We start from the raw sequence: 18,713 nt of genomic DNA on the forward strand, positions 1-18,713 counted from the left end.
TCCCCTCTCATAATATTGTAAAGCGCTACGGAATCTGTTGGTGCTGTATAAATGGCGATAATAATAATGATAATGGCTTATGGTAGAGAAATGAACATACAATTTACAGGTAACAGCTCTGGTGGACATTCCTGCAGTCAGCATTCCAATTGCACACTACCTCAAAACTTGCTAATAATTGTATTACTTTCTAAAAGTTTCCTTCACCATTTACTGTAACTGCTACACCTGGTGCTAAATGTATCTTTGAAGTCACACAAGGTAAACATAACTTTTTTTTAAATTAAGCATCTAATGCCTCTACTTCTGAGATAATTAGTAGTTATTTCAACTACAAACGCTCTGTAAGGTTGTGTTATGTCTGTTATGTTTCTGCTGTTGATATAACGTAAACCAAAATCTCCTTCTTCATACAAACTTCAATATCTTTACATATAACACAAACAGAAAGCGCTGCGATTGGTCTCGTCTGCAAGAAAGGGATTTCCAACAAACTGGTTGGAGCCCAACACTTTGTCCCCACTCCAACAGAAAGTCAACAAACAAAATGAATAAGTGTCCCGGGTTTCCACAATGACCCACTCCAGAGGCTCACTAACATGCAAACTCAAGAATCCCCCAAATCTGTACTGCATTTTTATTGGTTGACTGTTCACTCAGGCATGCTAAGTTTTCTGCCAATGGGGTGACCATCATCGCTGGCTCATGCAAAATGTGCTGTCAAGGTACATGCACAAAAAAACAAAGGAAGACACAAAGTGGAATTCGCCTGCATGCTGGATATTACTCCCATTTGTATGCAGTTTCTAGAGATAGTGGATAAATATAAAAAAATAATAGAAAATTCTGCATTTGGGGTTCCTGGTATTAAGAAAACTAAAATGTATCTACTGAAATAAAATAGCAAAAAAAAAAAAAAAAAACAATCATAGGATAACATTATTTTTCACATTAATTTTAGCACATGTAGGGAAAGAAAGAAACCGTAGTGCAGAGCTTACAAATTAAAAGCACAATTTTAACACCAGATAAACAATGAATAAAAGCATATCTACACAATGGCAGGGTTTGCAGACAGGATAGGTTACCCCTCTCCTTTAATCTGCAATCCTGGGGACTTGCTGGAATATTTCCGGGGTCAGGTTTCGGCTCCCCCACATATCTCCATTCACCATCACTTATAAGAAGTGAATAGAGCAATGTAGTCACTGGAATTACTGCGGGAGGCGCAGTGCCCCTACTGGGGAGAAGTGCTTGTACTTTAGTTAATAATATACTTTAGATAATATGTCTGGAATGCAACAGTTTTGTGTGCTGTTGGGAAGCAGATTAATAGTTCTACCTAGAAGGCTCACGCTGGATTTTTACCAGAGAACATAATTCATCGTGTGTTAGTTTAAATTTATATATAACTTACATTTGAATAATTTCTTCATAAAGATTCTCTTCTTTTTGCAGGCCCCCATTTTATTAATTATAAAGGTATACAGAAAGAAAAATAGGGATAAATGATAGGAGGTGTACGATAGACAACACAAAACTTCAACATCACATTCTTGGTGGTAACATAACATTACGGTGAAGATTTTACAATATCTTGTAATAGGATAGAGAAAGACACAATGTATATAACGAGCTTAACTTTTTCTTTTTTATATATTTATTACGTTTTCGTGATAAATCTACATTACTGATTCTCAGAATTCCTATTGAGCGGTGATTAACAATAGTCTATTAAGCATTAAAGTAAACCTTTCTCAGTTTATATATGGGGTCGCGCACCCCGAGTAAGCGTGGGCAAGGGGGACAGGGTTATTAAAGGGGGAGAAAATTAATAAAAAGTAATAGGAAAATAGAATACATTCCAAAGGGAATGAACTGACCATTAAAGAGTATATTTTAGCTTAAAGGGACACTCCAGGCACCCAGACCACTTCTGCCCATTGGAGTAGTCTGGGTGCCATCTCCCACAACTCTTAACCCTGCAAGTGTAATTATTGCAGTTTTTTTTATAAACTGCAATAATTACCTTGCAGGGTTAACTCCCCCTCTAGCTGTCTACTAGACAGCCACTAGAGGGCACTTCCTGTACCTGTGCTAGAGCGTCGCTGGACGTCCTCACGCTGTGTGAGGACCTCCGGTGTCGCTCATTTCTTCATAGGAAAGCATTGAAAAGCATTTTCAATGCTTTCCTATGGGGAGCTCTAATGTGCATGCACATTAGGTCTCCCTGGCGGTGTGCGGGATCAGTCTCACCGGCTGACGTAATGAAGAGGAGGAGCGGCGGCGGAGGAAGAAGCAGCGACGTGGGACATGTCGCTGCCTCTGGTAAGTAACTGAAGGGGTTTTCATCCCTTCAGCAACCGGGGATTGGGGGGTGGGAGGGAGAGGGGACCTGCAGTGCCAGGAAAACCGATTGTTTTCCTGGCACTGGAGTTTCCCTTTAAGTCGTCTGTGTCTTATTAGTAGTTATTCACAAACAGAGGATACCACCCTCACATTTAGGAATCCAGGTTCTTATCAGGGCCAGGGTTGGCAAAACTCAGTTTAGTAGATACAATAAATTAGGTCCAGGCACTCCGGATTTCTGCGGGAAGGCATGTTTATTGGAACAAAAAATGCACATTTTTGGCCTACAGAGGCCTTTATCAAGCTACTTTGGTGAGTAGAGAGCTCAGGCGTGATTCAATGCTTTCATAGGCCTCAGCCAGTGTATTGTGGGCCACTATGATTTCTCTGGGCAACTTGGCGAACTTGCACTGCAGAAAAGCTTGAAGCTCGTGGAGCATCCTCTGGACGAAGGATTCTGAGGATGGGTTAGTATTGCGGACTGAGATGGAGATAACGTTGCTCTTTTCAGAGCCTGAAGTCGGAGAACTTGGTGTGCTGGCGCCATCTTGGGTGCTCTTCTGTGGTGAAGACAGCGCTGAAATCTGCAAATTATCAGCTTTTAATTTGTGCTTTTTGAAGGATTGATGTGCCATGGTGTGGCAGGGATTATCCAACAGGATTTGGTAATTATTTGTTTCATTTGTACCAGTTTAATCACTATATAGAATCCCTCTGAGGAGCGCGTCCATCAAAATGAGCAGTCAGGCCATGACCGTCTCAGGCCCCCATTTTTCTTGTCAATCTGTTTTTTATTGAAGGCATATGAGATAGGGTACAGAAAAAGAAAACAGGAAAAATGTTCAAATGGATTACAGCTTCGGATTAATACAACAGTAATGTGTCACATTTCCAGATTAGTAATGCCTCTCTTTTTTCTTTTTTATAGGAGAAAAAACATGAGTAGGAACATACGCAAAACCGTAGCAAATAAGGGTAGCAAAAATGACATAGCCTACGTCCAACCGAGTTAGGTACACAAAATGCTACGAAGCTTGGTTAGTTAAGTCAGTGTGACTGCAATATGTGAGCCTGATGTGCTGTGTGCCTAGACAACCAGAGCAAGAAACCCGTCGTTAGTACGGTATGAGGCTAAACTAAGATTATTCAAACTTAACTACATGCATATAATGGTGACTGTGCTGACAGGTTAGCATATTTTACGTATAAATGAAGAGTGGCAAATTGGGTAACATACAGCGCTAGACCACGTTAGGTATTGATTAACTCAGGTAGTATTGCCTAGTAATGCAGTAGTGAGTATACGTGGGTCACATAGGGAGCCCAAATTTGCGCCAACAGGCCAAAGGAACATTGAGTGAATGATTAACATGCATGTTAACGTTACAATGTGCGCTGGACAAATTAAATGCTTAACTGTATGACTGGGTCAGTTTACCATGGTAGGTGACATGCTTTAGAGTTCATAGTTCGTATGGCCATATATTTAGTTTCTGCGTTGCGGGCTGGAGTGTTGTCTGCGGGCCGCAGCTTGCTGGGATCCGGGTTACTTCACCCGACGCCCGTTCTGGCGGCTCTGCATGTGAGACAGGGTAGGCGTACGCCGCACAGGCCCCCTTTGGGTAGGATTACCGGCAGCGTTTGCAGGTGGGTCAGCGAGGAGTGGAAGTGGCTGTTGCAGGGGGCTTCTCCCTTTTTCCGGGCATCTTGTAGGGTTGGCACCGTGTGTCCACAGACTCGGTTGCCTCTCGGGGCCGGGTCTTTCCCGTGATGGGCGCTGTGGAGGGTCCTGGTGGTCATCCGCCGCCAGCGGCGGGCGGCTCTCCTGCGATGTGGTCGGTGGATAGGAGGGAGTCTCCTAATGTTCCCCTGCCTGGGTGGGTGTTCCGCCCGACGGTGCGCGGCAGCTGTTCCCGGGGTCTGCCCGCTCCGCCTTACAGCTTGGGACTGCCTCACCTCTTCTTTACGTTTAGAGGTTTGATGTGCCATCCGCCTGTCCAGCATCTCCCAGAACCGGTTGAACAGTTCATCTAGGCGCTCGTGTAGTGGCTGGGCGTAGGTATGCTCTGTAGTGTGGCCTGAGGTCGCCATTTTAGGAGCGTCCGCTTGAGTATTTGTTTCACGCTGTCGGCTGTCTTCAGCCATTGCATTCAGTTTAGGCTTAAGGTTCACGCTTGTGTGGACCAGGATAACCCCCTCTGGTCCTGGGGGGGGGGGGGAGGTTAGGAAGGCCCGATGCTTCGGGTGTCGCTTGTATTGGCGGGTCGGGAGAGCGGCCGTCTCCCCCATCCACCATGCGTTGTAGGCCCCAAGTTCCCGGCCCGGATTCCCAACGTATTTACAGGCTTGCGAGGTGTCCTTCTGTACCCCTGCTTGCCCAGTGCCAGTTGCGGTAGTTTGAAGGACCGATTCGGGTGAGTATCACTCTGTTTGTCGCTGAAAATCGGGCCCAGGCTCGGGAGCTCACAGAAAGCGTGTCTGCTCGGCTCCCCGGTCAGGCCCCGCCCCTCAGGCCCCCATTTTTAAGGATCCTTCCTTTTATTTTCAGAGAACACAATCTGTGTTTGATAGGATCATTTTGACTGTGTTTGCCAGATGTCATGAAGCAATATAATCCTTTACCTTATCCAGACTGAAGGATTTATCAAATCAATATACCACAGTAAATCCCATGCATGCCCTGTTTACCTGTATAAACAAATCTGCCTTCACACTGCCTTATAGTATAGAACTGTGAAATATAAGATCTTCCTAGAAGGCTGATGACAACAGGATCTTACAAAATCCCTTATCCCCCAACTACTGCCCTTATAATCAAACATAATTCCCTATCCCCTCACTGCCCTTATCACTGATACAGTTTCCAACCCCCCCTACTACAGTCCCTTACCCCACTGCAGCCCATACCCCACACTACCCTTCCCCCAAATGTAGCCCTTATCCCCCACTACAGTCCCTACCCCCCAATTGCTGACCACTACAGCACCTATCCCCCACTTTAGATGCTATCACCTACACTACAGTCCCTATTCCCCCTTACAACCCCTATTCACCCACTCTCAGCCTCTACCCGTGCACTTGCAGCCACTATCACCTACTACAGCCCCCAACATATCCGAAATCCCCTATCCCCTACAGCCCCTAACATACCCACATCCCCTACTACAGCCCTTATTCACTTACTACAGTCCCTACCCAGAACTATAGTCCCAATTCCCCCAATTACAGCCTCCTTTCCCCCAATTGCAGTCCATATATCCCACACTGCAGCCTCTCTTCTCAAACGCAGCCATTGCCCTCTACTTCAGTCCCAAACACCCTTACGACAGCCCTTATCGCCCACTACATTTGCTATCCACCAATTACAGGTCCTATCCTGCACTATAGCCACTAACGCTCTTACCACAGCCCCTGGCTCCTCAATTACAACCCCTATCTCCCCACTACAGACCCTGTCCCCATTACATGCCCTATCATCTGAATGCAGCCCACTTCTAGTGCTCTTCTGAGATTAGGTTCTGGATCTGCACCTGGCACTGATAAGCTATTTGGGCACAAATATGGCATTAGTACGCTATTTGGGCACAAAGATAGCACTGATTGGCTATTTTGAGACAAACATGGTACTGGGAAGCTGTATGGGGACAGAGAGGGCACTGGGAATTCGGGCACAAAGATGGCACTGACTGGCTATTTTGAGACAGCTATGGCACTAGGAAGCTGTATGGGGATAGAGAGGGCACTGATAAGCTTTTTGTTGGCAAAGCTGGCACTGTAGGAAGTGGGTGACATGTTACCTGGTGAAGTTGGGAGCCCAAAGATGTGGAATGGTTTCCATAGAAAATGAGTATGTTTAGAAGTGTTATGTTTGCAAAGGGGAGGAGTTAGTGATATAGCCATGTCCACCCGGGGGAGCCAAAAATATACTTGCACTCAGGCATTAGTGTCCCGAGGATAGACCCTGCACTCAGACACCAACAATATGGAGCTCCTAGAAAAGAGGGACAAAAGCAGAGGAGCAGAGGGATTTGAGCTCAAAATAGGGACTGTCTCTCCTAAACAGGGACACATGGGAGGTATACGTAAGTGTTAATATAATAGGGTGTGTAGGAATCTCAAGTGATGTGTTAAAGGTGACAATGATACATCTTGTATCGTTGATAGCAAAACTATGGCTGTTACAACAAATCACATTACTATGTTCACCAACAATTTATAGAGCAAAGTAGTCACTGGCAGTACTGCGGGAGGCATAGAGCCACTTACCTGTAAATGTACATTTTTATAAGTATAATTATATATCTAATAACAGAATGGAAGATCCATTGTTTGTGAGAGGTCAATGAGAAATGTGTGAATGATCATGGACAAGAGATAAGTAGAGCAGTTAAAAGTGGAGAGATGAAAGGAGAGTAATGGAGATTAACCAAGTGGGATTTTAAAGCGGTAATATGGACATGTGCAAGTCGTCTGAAGAGTAAGCTGCAGTAATCGAGACTAGAGATGGGATAAGTGAGGAGTGATAAAGAGGCCAGAGTGAAATATTACCCCAAAGTAGAGCCTGGATTGACGGTGGGGAACTGTCCATCGGTGGGGAATCTCAGATGAGATTTTATGTATGAAGAAGGAAAAGCAAGAAGTTGTGTTTTCATTGAGTGAGTGTCACAATGTATGCCGGTATCCAGTCTGAGATAGAGGAGGGGCAGTTGGTGGCAAAATCTAAAAGAGAGATCAGCAGTAAGGGGGTATCTGGATATGGAGAATATATACCGGATACCATAAGATACTATTACAAGATAGGAAAACTCTACCCAAATTAAAGAGGTACCAGAGAGGATTTCCTCCAAAATTGACTTTAAGTAGCACTCTGACTTTGGTTGGTTATGGAACCTGTCCATTTATTAAAATGTATGATGCCCAAATACGACAAATGTATTAATCACAAAATGTCAAGTAGTCGTTGAGTAACATTCACATTTATTTTAAAAGAGAGTCTAGCAATTTGGTTCGTAAAAAAACAATAGCAATTGTTTTAGGTGATTTTATAACCTGTATAAAGCTATCTCCGTAATATAGTTATTTAAGAACATTTATTAAAACTACATTAACAAACATACATGCAGCTGAAGTTTGCAGTTAAACTGAAGTACATATGAGCACTTATACCACTCATTGCTATGAGTTTCACTGCTATGGAGCTCTGTGATACACTCATACACACTGCACATTCATGTGAGTTTTATTGCTGTGGAGCTGTCCTACACACTAAACATTAATGTGAGTTTTTGTTGCTGTGGAGCTCTCCTACACACAATACACATTACTGTGAGATTTATTACTATGGAGCTCTGTGATACACTTGTGCACACTGCACATTACTGTAGTTGTAGTGAAAAGCATGCCTCCCACAGTCCTGATTTCAAGATCCTGCAATTCCTTCTTGACTCTGGGTGCTTAGACATGCTCACTCTGTGCGGAGGGTACTAGGACAATACAGAGAGGATGCTTGGCAATGCCCTCTTAGAAGGCTTTGCAGACAGTGCAAAGTTGTGAACTATGAATATGGAGCACTGTAACACATTGATAAACACTTTCTGGGTCTAAAAAGGGAAATTCTGACAATTCCCACTTTGGTGAATCACCCGTCTAGTTTACAGTTCACCGCAATTCACAGTTTAGTGACTAAAGCACAATATATCTCTATAGTATGGGCTCATGTCATACTATTTAACACCCACCACACTCTTTATAGTAAATATTCTGTATGCATTCTGTATCAGGAAGTAGGAGTTGTTTTTCAACTCTGACACATTTAAAGCTGAAAGTGAAAGTATTTCTTATTATCTTGCTGAGCTCTGTAGGGTGTAGTTATGTTCGATCAAAGTTACAGGCCACAGTAAAACCCAGTGTATCTGTGGAATCTGGGCCACCCAAACCCAGCATGAGGCAAACACTGGAACTGAGGAGGCATCCTTTCTGTCTGTCTGTTTTTGGCTGTCTGTGTTTGGCTGTCTTCATTCCACGGTTAGGTAAGCAGGGGAAGTTATAAAGGGAGAGGACTGGAGCTCTCGCCTCTAACTAATCTCAGAGGGCTATGGTTATAGATTGATCTGACATCATTTCCATATTTATTAAATACACATACATGTTAATTGTCCCGGATTTTTAGATTATGTATCTAGAATGGTCTCTCTGTCTCCAGAGCTGGGAGTTTATTCCATAACTCACAGAACATTATCCGGATTTGAAGAGTACGGATTCACCCTTGAAAAAAGCACTGTCATCATCTGGGGACTTTGCAGAATTTGCTAACACCCTGACGTGACATCGCAGCAGGGGGTACAGTGACAGAGGGGGCAGGCAAACCAGTAAAAAAACTGTGTCATATTCTAAGAGATACAATAACAGCTCTTCACAATAGTGAATGCAAAAGTATGTGATCAAAAAGGGAAGTGGTTATCAATATATGTTTAATGTACTTTTTTCTTTTCATTATTGTCTGACAAAAAGTTGCAATCTTTATTATTATTGTAAAAAAATAAAAAATATTTGAAAAGGAAGGGCCGTGACGTGCTCTAAATAGTGACCTAATTTGCTAGTATTTGGGGTAACTATGGACACGGACCGTATCCCCAGTGTCTAGGTCATTCTATTACATATTGTTTTCTTTGAAATAGTGTTTTTTGTAGTAAGTGGCACGTATCCTCTGAAATATAAAGGAAAATACAGACAAATTAGTTTTTTTGTTTTTTTTTTGTCAATCTTTGTTTTTATTGAGGCAAATGATGGATCGTTACAGAAAGAGAAACAAGGGGTTAATGAATGAAAAATACAAGTTATGCATAACTGGTTTATACAAGGATTGCATGTACTCCCGAGATTAACGGCCTCTTTTTTTTTTTTGTCAATTGAGAGTCTCAACAATAGTGTTATATAGGCTAAACAAGCTGAAGCAGGCTAAACAGCACATGAGTGATTATTAGCTTAGATTTCAATTTTATAATATGTAATAGGAACAGGCTGGATCATATAACGCAGTATACCATCGGCTTAAAGTGTATTATTAAGCTGCAAACAGGCTAGGTCTATTCGTCGGTCTGGTAATAGCATGAGATAAACAGGCTCACAGAGCTAGGTACTAACACAGGTTAGTGCAATGCGGTAAGTTTATAGTAGCGATATGTGCAGGGCCCAGAGGCAACCCTCCGAGGGGAGCCAAACACCCATCACCGAGCACATAAAAAAAACAAAAAAAAAACATATCTTAACGGATAACTACAGAGCTTGAGTCTGATAATGCTAAGCTGTTACGGGTGGGTAGGCTAATTAAGCAATACGTTGTAAAAACAAATAACATTAATAGCAGTCCTATCATTCGCCTGTCACATGAAGGTCTAGGCATGAGATATTAAGACTAAAGTATTGGCGGGGCGTAGTCCTCAGTGGCTGCATAGATGTGGTAGCTGGTCAGCGGTCCAGGTCGCCGTGCGGCAGCGGGAGTTAGTGAGTGTCAGCCTACACCCGTGGTCGGCTCTGGCAGGGCACATACCAAAAAGTCCCATGGGGCCTTGGCGTCATCGATCATGGTTGCTGCTCTCCGGTGATCAGCCGTGTTGTGAAAGGGAAGATGTGCGCCTGGTTGGACGTCGGCTCTTGAAGCAAGTGAGTATCTCGTGTGGGAGGCCGACTCAGCAGCCTTGTTCTCTCGGGTGCTGGGGTCTGGATGTTCGCCCATGCGACATGGAGCCGCTTTGCAGGTTTCAGATGTCCCTGGTCGTGAAGTGGTTCTGGCCTGGAGGGTGATCCCCCTCTGGTGTACGAGCATGTGGGAGCTGGCGCCCGGGAGATGTGTTGATTTGATCCGCCGTTTGGGCGCTTGGAGTAGCCACCGACGGGTGGCCGTCCTGGGAGCCGCTGGCGGGTGTCTGTTTAAGTGGTGGCGGATCGTAGGGCGTATCCACGCCGCTGCTTGTGTCAACACCATCTTGAAGGTCTGGCCTTTAGTGTGGAGTGCCGACCAGAGTCTCGCGCCAAGCCGGTCGAAGAAATCCAGAGTGTTTATAGGCGGTTGGATGCGGGTTCTCCCCTTCGCGGGCCGCGTCTGAGCCGCCATCTTGGGTGGACCCATGCGTTGCTGCCTGTTTGCTGATTTTGTCGCTTGGTTGGGGGTGACCGTCCCCAGCGAGGACCGGGATAACCCCCGCCGGTCCATGGGGGGGGGGGTAACAGGGCTGTGTGTGTGCCTCGTGTGGGAGCGGGCCCCTTGCCGGGTGATCGGCCGCCTCTCCCGTGCTGCAGGCTCCGCTCCGTTTTAGGCCGCATGGCCGGTTCAGACTTTACCAGGTCGGATCGGTGCCGGACTGGTATCGCTTTGATCCCTGCGAGGTGCTGCATCTTGCTCCAAGCATCTAAAGTTGCTAGCCCCTGTGGTTTGGGCAGGATTAGTGGATTCGTTTCTGCTGGTGCTGGAGGATTCAGGATGCACGTCCGGCCATCTAGGCAGTCAGGCCCCGCCCCCAAATTAGGTATTTTTGACACAAAAAGGAGGAACTGCAGTGTGAGAGTGGCAGGAGCAGGAATAGTGGACTTACTTAGCCAAGTTAAGTAATTAATATAAAGTATAAGTGGTAAATACAAATAATAATAATAATAATAATAAAAAATTATGAAAAAACAAAACCCTAAAAAAAACAAGCTACATAACCAACTTTTACCGAACCTGTACATTGCTCCTCATATTACTGAAATGTTGCTGTGTTAAATTCTCCAAGGTAGCATTAGCTCACTATCTAAAGAACTTTGGAACACATGCTGAAGGTCCTTAGGAATCTAGTTGAGCGGGTGTAAACACCTTGTGAAGAGATAGATAAAAGTGTTGTCTGTTTATTTTCTCTTACTAAGCCATTTAACAGTCTGCAACAATTAATTTACTCCTGTCATTAAAAGCCAATAAATGTTGATTACAAAACCTATATGTTACACTCAAAATATCTACTTTGGTGACTTAATTCTATTTATTAGGCACAATAAATAAAAGGATACAAATGCAGAAAGAAAAGTCCTGCGCTCACTCCCATCACTACTGGGCGGCTGCAATGACTACAGTACACATCAGCCCCAATATATAGTAAAAACCAAAGAAAAACAAGTTACTTGCGCTCTCTCCTCTATCCCTATGTATTTTTAAACAAATGGAGGTCTTTTAGTTACCTCCAATGGCCATGAGAGGATGAGCCCACCTGCCAACATCAAGGCAGACCCCCCTAGGTGGGTCCTAACTCTAACCATTCACCTTGCTTCCTTGAGCCTCTGGCAAAAATCTCTAATGAGACAGAAAGGGGTATTTTTTTTATATACACCCCTATACATTATTAACCCTTAATAGGGAACGCATTGGATGGGTGGCTGCATTGTAACAAGGCTGAGTAATACAAAAAAGTCCTGCGCTCACTCCCATCACTACTGGGCGGCTGCAATGACTACAGTACACATCAGCCCCAATATATAGTAAAAACCAAATGTGTACTGTAGTCGCTGCCCAGTAGTGATGGGAGTGAGCGCAGGACTTTTCTTTCTGCATTTGTATCCATTTTTTGTATTACTCAGCCTTGTTACAATGCAGCCGCCCATCCCATGTGTTCCCTATCAAGGGTTAATAATGTATAGGGGTGTATATAAAAAAATACCCCTTTCTGTCTCATTAGAGATTTTTGCCAGAGGCTCAAGGAAGCAAGGTGAATGGTTAGAGTTAGGACCCACCTAGGGGGGTCTGCCTTGATGTTGGCAGGTGGGCTCATCCTCTCATGGTCATTGGAGGTAACTAAAAGACCTCCATTTGTTTAAAAATACATAGGGATAGAGGAGAGAGCGCAAGTAACTTGTTTTTCTTTGGTTTTTACTATATATTGGGGCTGATGTGTACTGTAGTCATTGCAGCCGCCCAGTAGTGATGGGAGTGAGGGCAGGACTTTTCTTTCTGCATTTGTATCCATTTTTTTGTATTACTCAGCCTTGTTACAATGCAGCCACCCATCCCATGTGTTCCCTATTAAGGGTTAATAATGTATAGGGGTGTATATAAAAAAAAATACCCCTTTCTGTCTCATTAGAGATTTTTGCCAGAGGCTCAAGGAAGCAAGGTGAATGGTTAGAGTTAGGACCCACCTAGGGGGGTCTGCCTTGATGTTGGCAGGTGGGCTCATCCTCTCATGGTCATTGGAGGTAACTAAAAGACCTCCATTTGTTTAAAAATACATAGGGATAGAGGAGAGAGCGCAAGTAACTTGTTTTTCTTTGGTTTTTACAATAAATAAAAGGATTCTTTGAATTTGATAAAAAATTTTTTTTTTTTACTATCTGTCTGCCAGGGATAAAAACCTATCACAGATACAGCATCCACACAATCACAAGCAGTATACACCCAGGGCCGGCCTTAGGCCTTTGGGCACCTTGTGTGCGAAATTCTTCACAGCGCCCCCCTTCCCGTCCCCCCCCTCCCACACTCCTTCCCCCTTCCCACGCACCCTGTCACACACACACACAGGCAGACACACACAGACAGCCACACACAGACAGCCACACACAAACACACACACAGACATAGAATGTGACGGCAGATAAGAACCATTCGGCACATCTAGTCTGCCCAGTCAGTCACATATAGGCAGTCACACACACACACACACACACACAGGCAGACAGACAGACACACACACACACACACACACAGGCAGACAGCCACACACACAGACAGTCTCACAGCCACACACACAGGCAGACAGTCACACACACACACAGTCACACACACACACACACAGACAGACACACACACAGACAGTCACACACACACACAGTCACACACACAGGCAGACAGTCACACACACACACACAGACAGTCACACACAAACACACACACACAGACAGTCACACACAAACACACACACACAGACAGTCACACACATACACACACAGACAGTCACACACATACACACACCGACAGTCACACACACACACATAGGCAGACAGTCACACACACACAGGCAGTCACACACACACACATAGACAGTCACACACACACACACACACACACACACACAGACAGTCACACACACACACACAAACACACACACAGACAGTCACACACAAACACACACACACAGACAGTCACACACATACACACACAGACAGTCACACACATACACACACCGACAGTCACACACACACACACACATAGGCAGACAGTCACACACACACACACAGGCAGTCACACACACACACATAGACAGTCACACACACACACACACACAGACAGTCACACACACACACACACACAAACACACACACAAACACACAAGTAGACAATCACATAGTTACCTCTGTTCCTTTTGGAGGCAGACAGGCAGTGCAGCTCCTGGATTCTGGTTGTTGGGGGAAGCAGGGACTCCTTCCTGCTTCCCCTGCAGCAGTTAGACGGCATTTTAGCTCCACCCCCGCCGCACGCTAAGCCCCGCCGCAATTTTTTTTTTTATCCCCGCCATGTGTGAGCTGTGCGGCCGCAGGGCGCCCCCTGCTCCATGGCGCCCTGTGCGGCCGCACAGCTCGCACACCCCTAAGGCCGGCCCTGTATACACCTATACTGATTTAACATCAACTCAATCAGCGATATACACGTACACGGATATAGGATACACACAAACAATTAGCAGTATACTCCCACACGTATATAGCATCCTCACAGATATAGTATTCTCACAAACACCTAGCAATATATACACATACACATATATAGCAGCCACTCAGATTTAGTATACAAACAAGCAACCAGCGATATACACCTACGCAGATATAGATAGATAAATCACTTCAACCCTCTATTTAGTGAATAAATCCCAACCAAAGATCAAGACTTTTTGCAACTTGGTTATTTTGGCTTTTTTTTTGCAAACTCTCTGTGAATAAAGGTGAGAAAAATATCTCACAATGTGCCCCAAAAGTTTAAATTCAGAGCAGTTTAATGTTAAAAGAACACTCTAAAAGCACCATAACTACTATAGCTAGTTGTATTTTTTATTATGCCAGGATTGCCCTGGCGCCCTCAAAGGGTAAGTGGTCAAACAATTTGACTACTTACCTGCCTCTTCTGAAGCTGGAAGCTCCTACAAGCTAAGTACCGTGACGGTCACCTCCGTCTTGGCTGCCAAACTTTTATGCAGTTAATAACATTTTAGTCCTGATATTTACGGCAGTCAGTAGATTTGTCTATAACACATTCACATCTTAGTAAAATAGACTTAAAAATGTCTTTAATAACCACATTGCACTTTTGTACCAAAATTGTGTATTTTTTTCATAAGCTTGCAATTTGTGGCCAGTTTGGAGTGGATAACACTGCATTCCTGCCACTCGTATAAAATGTTTTAGTATTGATGCTCAAGTCGTACATTTAACCTTGTTCAATACTTTTTTTTTAACATTTCAGAATCATTTCAAGTGAAAACGAGTGACTCCCCAATTTTACAGTTACTAGGTGAAGATGCTGTTCTCCCCTGTTTAATATCTGATGGCACAAACACAGAGTTTGATCTAGAAAAGTTAACAGTTATATGGACCCACCGATTGCAGAATGGAAGTTTAAACAAAGTTTATGAATACTCGACTGCAAGTGTTACCCCTGGACGGCCTGGGTCCAGAATCTCAATAGATGACCTTAAAAGGGGAAATGCTGCTCTGACCATGTCCCATGTTCAGATCAGTGATGAAGGGGAATATACCTGCACAGTGTTTTATACTCCTAATAAAGTGGTTGGTAAAACCACTCTCCAAGTATCAGGTGAGTAAAATAGAAGATACTGGAGGTGTTAACTAATGGTTTTACACAATAACAGGTAGCTCCTGGCAAGGAGGATGCATAAAAAGGAACCCGCTCTAACTTCACAGGAAAGGGTGTTTTGCTCAAACTCCATACCCTAGTAGTGCATGGTTAGTGAATGAATCCATGCAATGTTCTCCGTAACACAAGATTTCATAGTTAGGACCCTTAATCTCAGGACAGCACCAAGACATGGTCAAGTTGGACACAGAGTAATGGGAATTATGCTCCTCTCCTGAAAATGCTATTGCAGGAAAGAAAGAGTGGTGTGTAATAAAGGAAGATATTTTAATATTTGGGTCTGGATGGATGGATGGATAGACACATAGATTGATTAGCATCTTTCTATAATTGAGAGAGCTTGCATACTGGTAAGCGGTACTAGGGTACAGTGACTCCGGTGTGGTGTTTGTTTGGCTTCAACACCTTAACATAACTTGGAAGAGAAGACACTTTATAAAAACCTTTAAATTTAAAGGCTTTAAATTCAACTTAATATGTATTTGTAATACAAGGAGACGCCATTGGACAATATTCTGTGGTTTGAAACTGAGAGTTATAATACAATAATTATCTGTTTTTTCCCCATGTAGCTCAACCAACTGTCAGTTTGTCAGACACCAAAGTGGAAATTTTATTAGGTACGGAAAAGTCTGTTACATGCATTGTCATTGGGTTCTACCCTAAGTCTGTGGATGTAAAATGGGTGGTGTACAAGAAAAATGGCATCGACTGTATTCCATTAGAAAAACAAGTCTGCACAAGTAGCCCAGCCTTAATGAAAGATGGAACGTACAATGTAACAAGCCACGTGACGTTAAATCCTAAACTACAAGATGACGGAAATACTTATGTCTGTGTGGTGACTCCCAAATTACTTAGGAATGAGCAATCTCAGAATTTTACTCTGTCTGTAAAAGGTAATTCATGTTTCTTTACTTACTATTTATTGACTACTTCTTCACAATGCCTCATTTCCGGTTTATTGACTGCTCCCCCACACAAGTTAGTTTCCTGCTTCCTGACCACATCTATATACTACATCAATTAGTATATACTCATAATATCTAGTGTATATCAACCTCAATTTCCTGTTTACTGAACTATATACTATCTCATATCCTACTTACTGATCACATCTAGTATATATACCGTTTGTTAATCTAAGGTTTTATATGTATGGAATATAGATTTAATAATATCTGATGTTATTCACACACACATAGAGCCTTCAGGAACCTGTAGTTCTTTGTTTTAAGTGGTGATATAGAGACTTATGAATGGCAGATGACAAATAAACATATTTTACTTTATATATATATATATATATATATACATTTAAATGATCACTATAGGGTCAGGAACACAAACATGTATTCCTGACCCTAAAGTGTTAAAACCACCATCTAGCCCCCTGGGCCCCTCATGCCTCCATAAATATAGCAAAATCTTACTGTATTCAAGTCTGAAGCTGTAGATCTGAATGCTGTTTGCCTCAGAAAAACATGGTGTCTGCTGACATCATCAGAAGTGGTAGCCTGATCCAATCTCAATGCTTTCCCATAGGATTGGCTGAGACTGACAATGAGGCAGTTCAGGGGCAGAGCCAGCACAATGCAAACACAGCCCTGGCCAATCAGCATCTCCTCATAGAGATGAATTGAATCTCTATGAGGAAAGTTCAGTGTCTGCATGCAGAGGGAGGAGATACTGAATGTTTGGATGCATTTTATGCAGCCGTGACCCAGGAAGAATCTCTATTAAACAAATCATCTCAGGTGGTAGAAAGCTGTGTTGGCTGATGACTAATCCTCAGGCAAATAATTAAATGCTGTAAATTATTGAAAGGCCGATGCAGCTTCTACCATGAATAGATTTAGACATACAAGTGACACAATTTTCAATTGATTAGCTGAATTAAAATGAGGCTTGAAAGCAATCAGTAGATGAACAGTAATTCCTACCAGTAACTGGTACGTTTTAACATATTAACTGAAGTTCTTCTTTTGTATTCGAATTTCATATAGAAAAAAAAATTCAAAATATTATTTCTCTAATATAATTTTACATTTTATTCTTTCAGAAATGGAAAAGACAGACATCACTGCTGTGGCGATCAGTGTTACAGTACTACTCCTTGTATGTATTTTGCTGGCTGTATGGTATATTTTTTTTAGGAAAGGTAAGTTGCAAGTTGGTAACTACATCATTCGATTGTTTTAAAGTATACAGAGTAAATAAGTAAAGAATAAACTATAGTATAAACCAGAGATGTTTCAGTTCCATAGTGAGTTGATTGACTTGAATACAGTAAATGATTTCTGGAGATACAAAATAGTGTGTAATATTGGGAATTAAAAAAAACAACTTATAACATTTAGTACCCTTATAAAATCACTAAACATCAAATTGTGATAAATTAAAAACCATATGTAAACACACAGAGGTAAGCCCTGTGCTCAAACTCCTACTACTCTTAGGCGGCAGCAATGGCTATAGTATTCATCGGCCCAAATATATAAACAAAACCAAAATAAGTCACATGTCACTATCTGAAATCCCTGCAGACATTTAAATATCACAAAATTTACATTTTCACTTATACCATAAAAAATCCAGTTTAAGCAGTTTGATAAACAGATTAGACACCCTTAGTGCATTTCCCCTTTCTATGTGTACGTATAATAATGATTGTGTTCATGTTTTTTTCACAGTGTCACCTATACTTTCAAATATTACTGGACATGAAAGTCTTGTTCATAAGAATAGAGCGACTCTGTCGTGTCAAATCACAAATTTCCGACCAAGAGCAATTGAGATTTCTGTATATCTGGAGAGGGTAGGGGGAAGCAAAGTGATGGCGGGCCAGTGGAAATCAGAGGAGCAAAACAGAGCTAGAAATAATACAGCACTAGAAACAAACAGTATCCTGGGAGATTACCACCTGGTTTCTGTGATAGGACACGAAAATGGGCTTAGTAACGGCAGCTCAGTTCTCAGGCCACCAATGGAGCTGGAGCTAACTGCTGAAATTAAAACAAATAATACGAACCGCACCTCAAGCTGCCAGTGCTCCATTCATTTAACTCCAGACAAAGATGAAGATAATGATGCACTTCTGACGTTGCAAGTGAAACACGCATCTCTGAAAGAACCACAATCCATACGCTGTGTATTGAAGGTGAATGGAGGTAAGCATGAATCATCTCTTGATCTACTTAAACAAAAATAACATTTTTATATATCTGTAACAGTAGGCAGAGCTTCTCAGTCAAATCCCTGCAGTAAAATGCTTAAAATATGTGAGAAAAGCTGATTTAACTTAAAACATTATAATGCTTTTTAAAATGCTTTTCAGTTTTTAGCTATTGTCGGTTTTTCACTAAAGCAGGAATTGTGGAAACCCATAGCCTATAAAAATGGAATTCTTTGTTAAGCCACAAACTGAGGAGAACTGAGAAGAAATTATGTTTAATGTTTTTGTCTTTAAATGATT

The 18,713-nt window shown here is 42.7% G+C and overlaps 1 protein-coding gene and 1 pseudogene across 1 annotated transcript in view; one reads left to right on the forward strand and one right to left on the reverse strand.

Moving 5' to 3' along the window:
- The first annotated feature begins 8,207 nt into the window (after window positions 1-8,207).
- The window catches only part of NCR3LG1 (natural killer cell cytotoxicity receptor 3 ligand 1), a 37,093-nt gene continuing 26,587 nt past the window's right edge, over window positions 8,208-18,713 (forward strand). Inside the window, exons 1-5 of the mRNA XM_063437598.1 lie at window positions 8,208-8,378; window positions 14,828-15,178; window positions 15,811-16,137; window positions 17,301-17,399; window positions 17,932-18,408. Coding sequence (XP_063293668.1) covers window positions 8,291-8,378; window positions 14,828-15,178; window positions 15,811-16,137; window positions 17,301-17,399; window positions 17,932-18,408 — 1,342 coding nt within the window. The 5' untranslated portion in view covers window positions 8,208-8,290. The remainder of the gene's footprint in view (window positions 8,379-14,827; window positions 15,179-15,810; window positions 16,138-17,300; window positions 17,400-17,931; window positions 18,409-18,713) is intronic.
- Window positions 13,034-13,636, reverse strand: LOC134579074 (keratin-associated protein 5-1-like; annotated as a pseudogene).

This window comes from Pelobates fuscus, chromosome 12 (genome assembly GCF_036172605.1).
Source record: "Pelobates fuscus isolate aPelFus1 chromosome 12, aPelFus1.pri, whole genome shotgun sequence".
NCBI classification, from domain to species: Eukaryota; Metazoa; Chordata; class Amphibia; order Anura; family Pelobatidae; genus Pelobates; species Pelobates fuscus.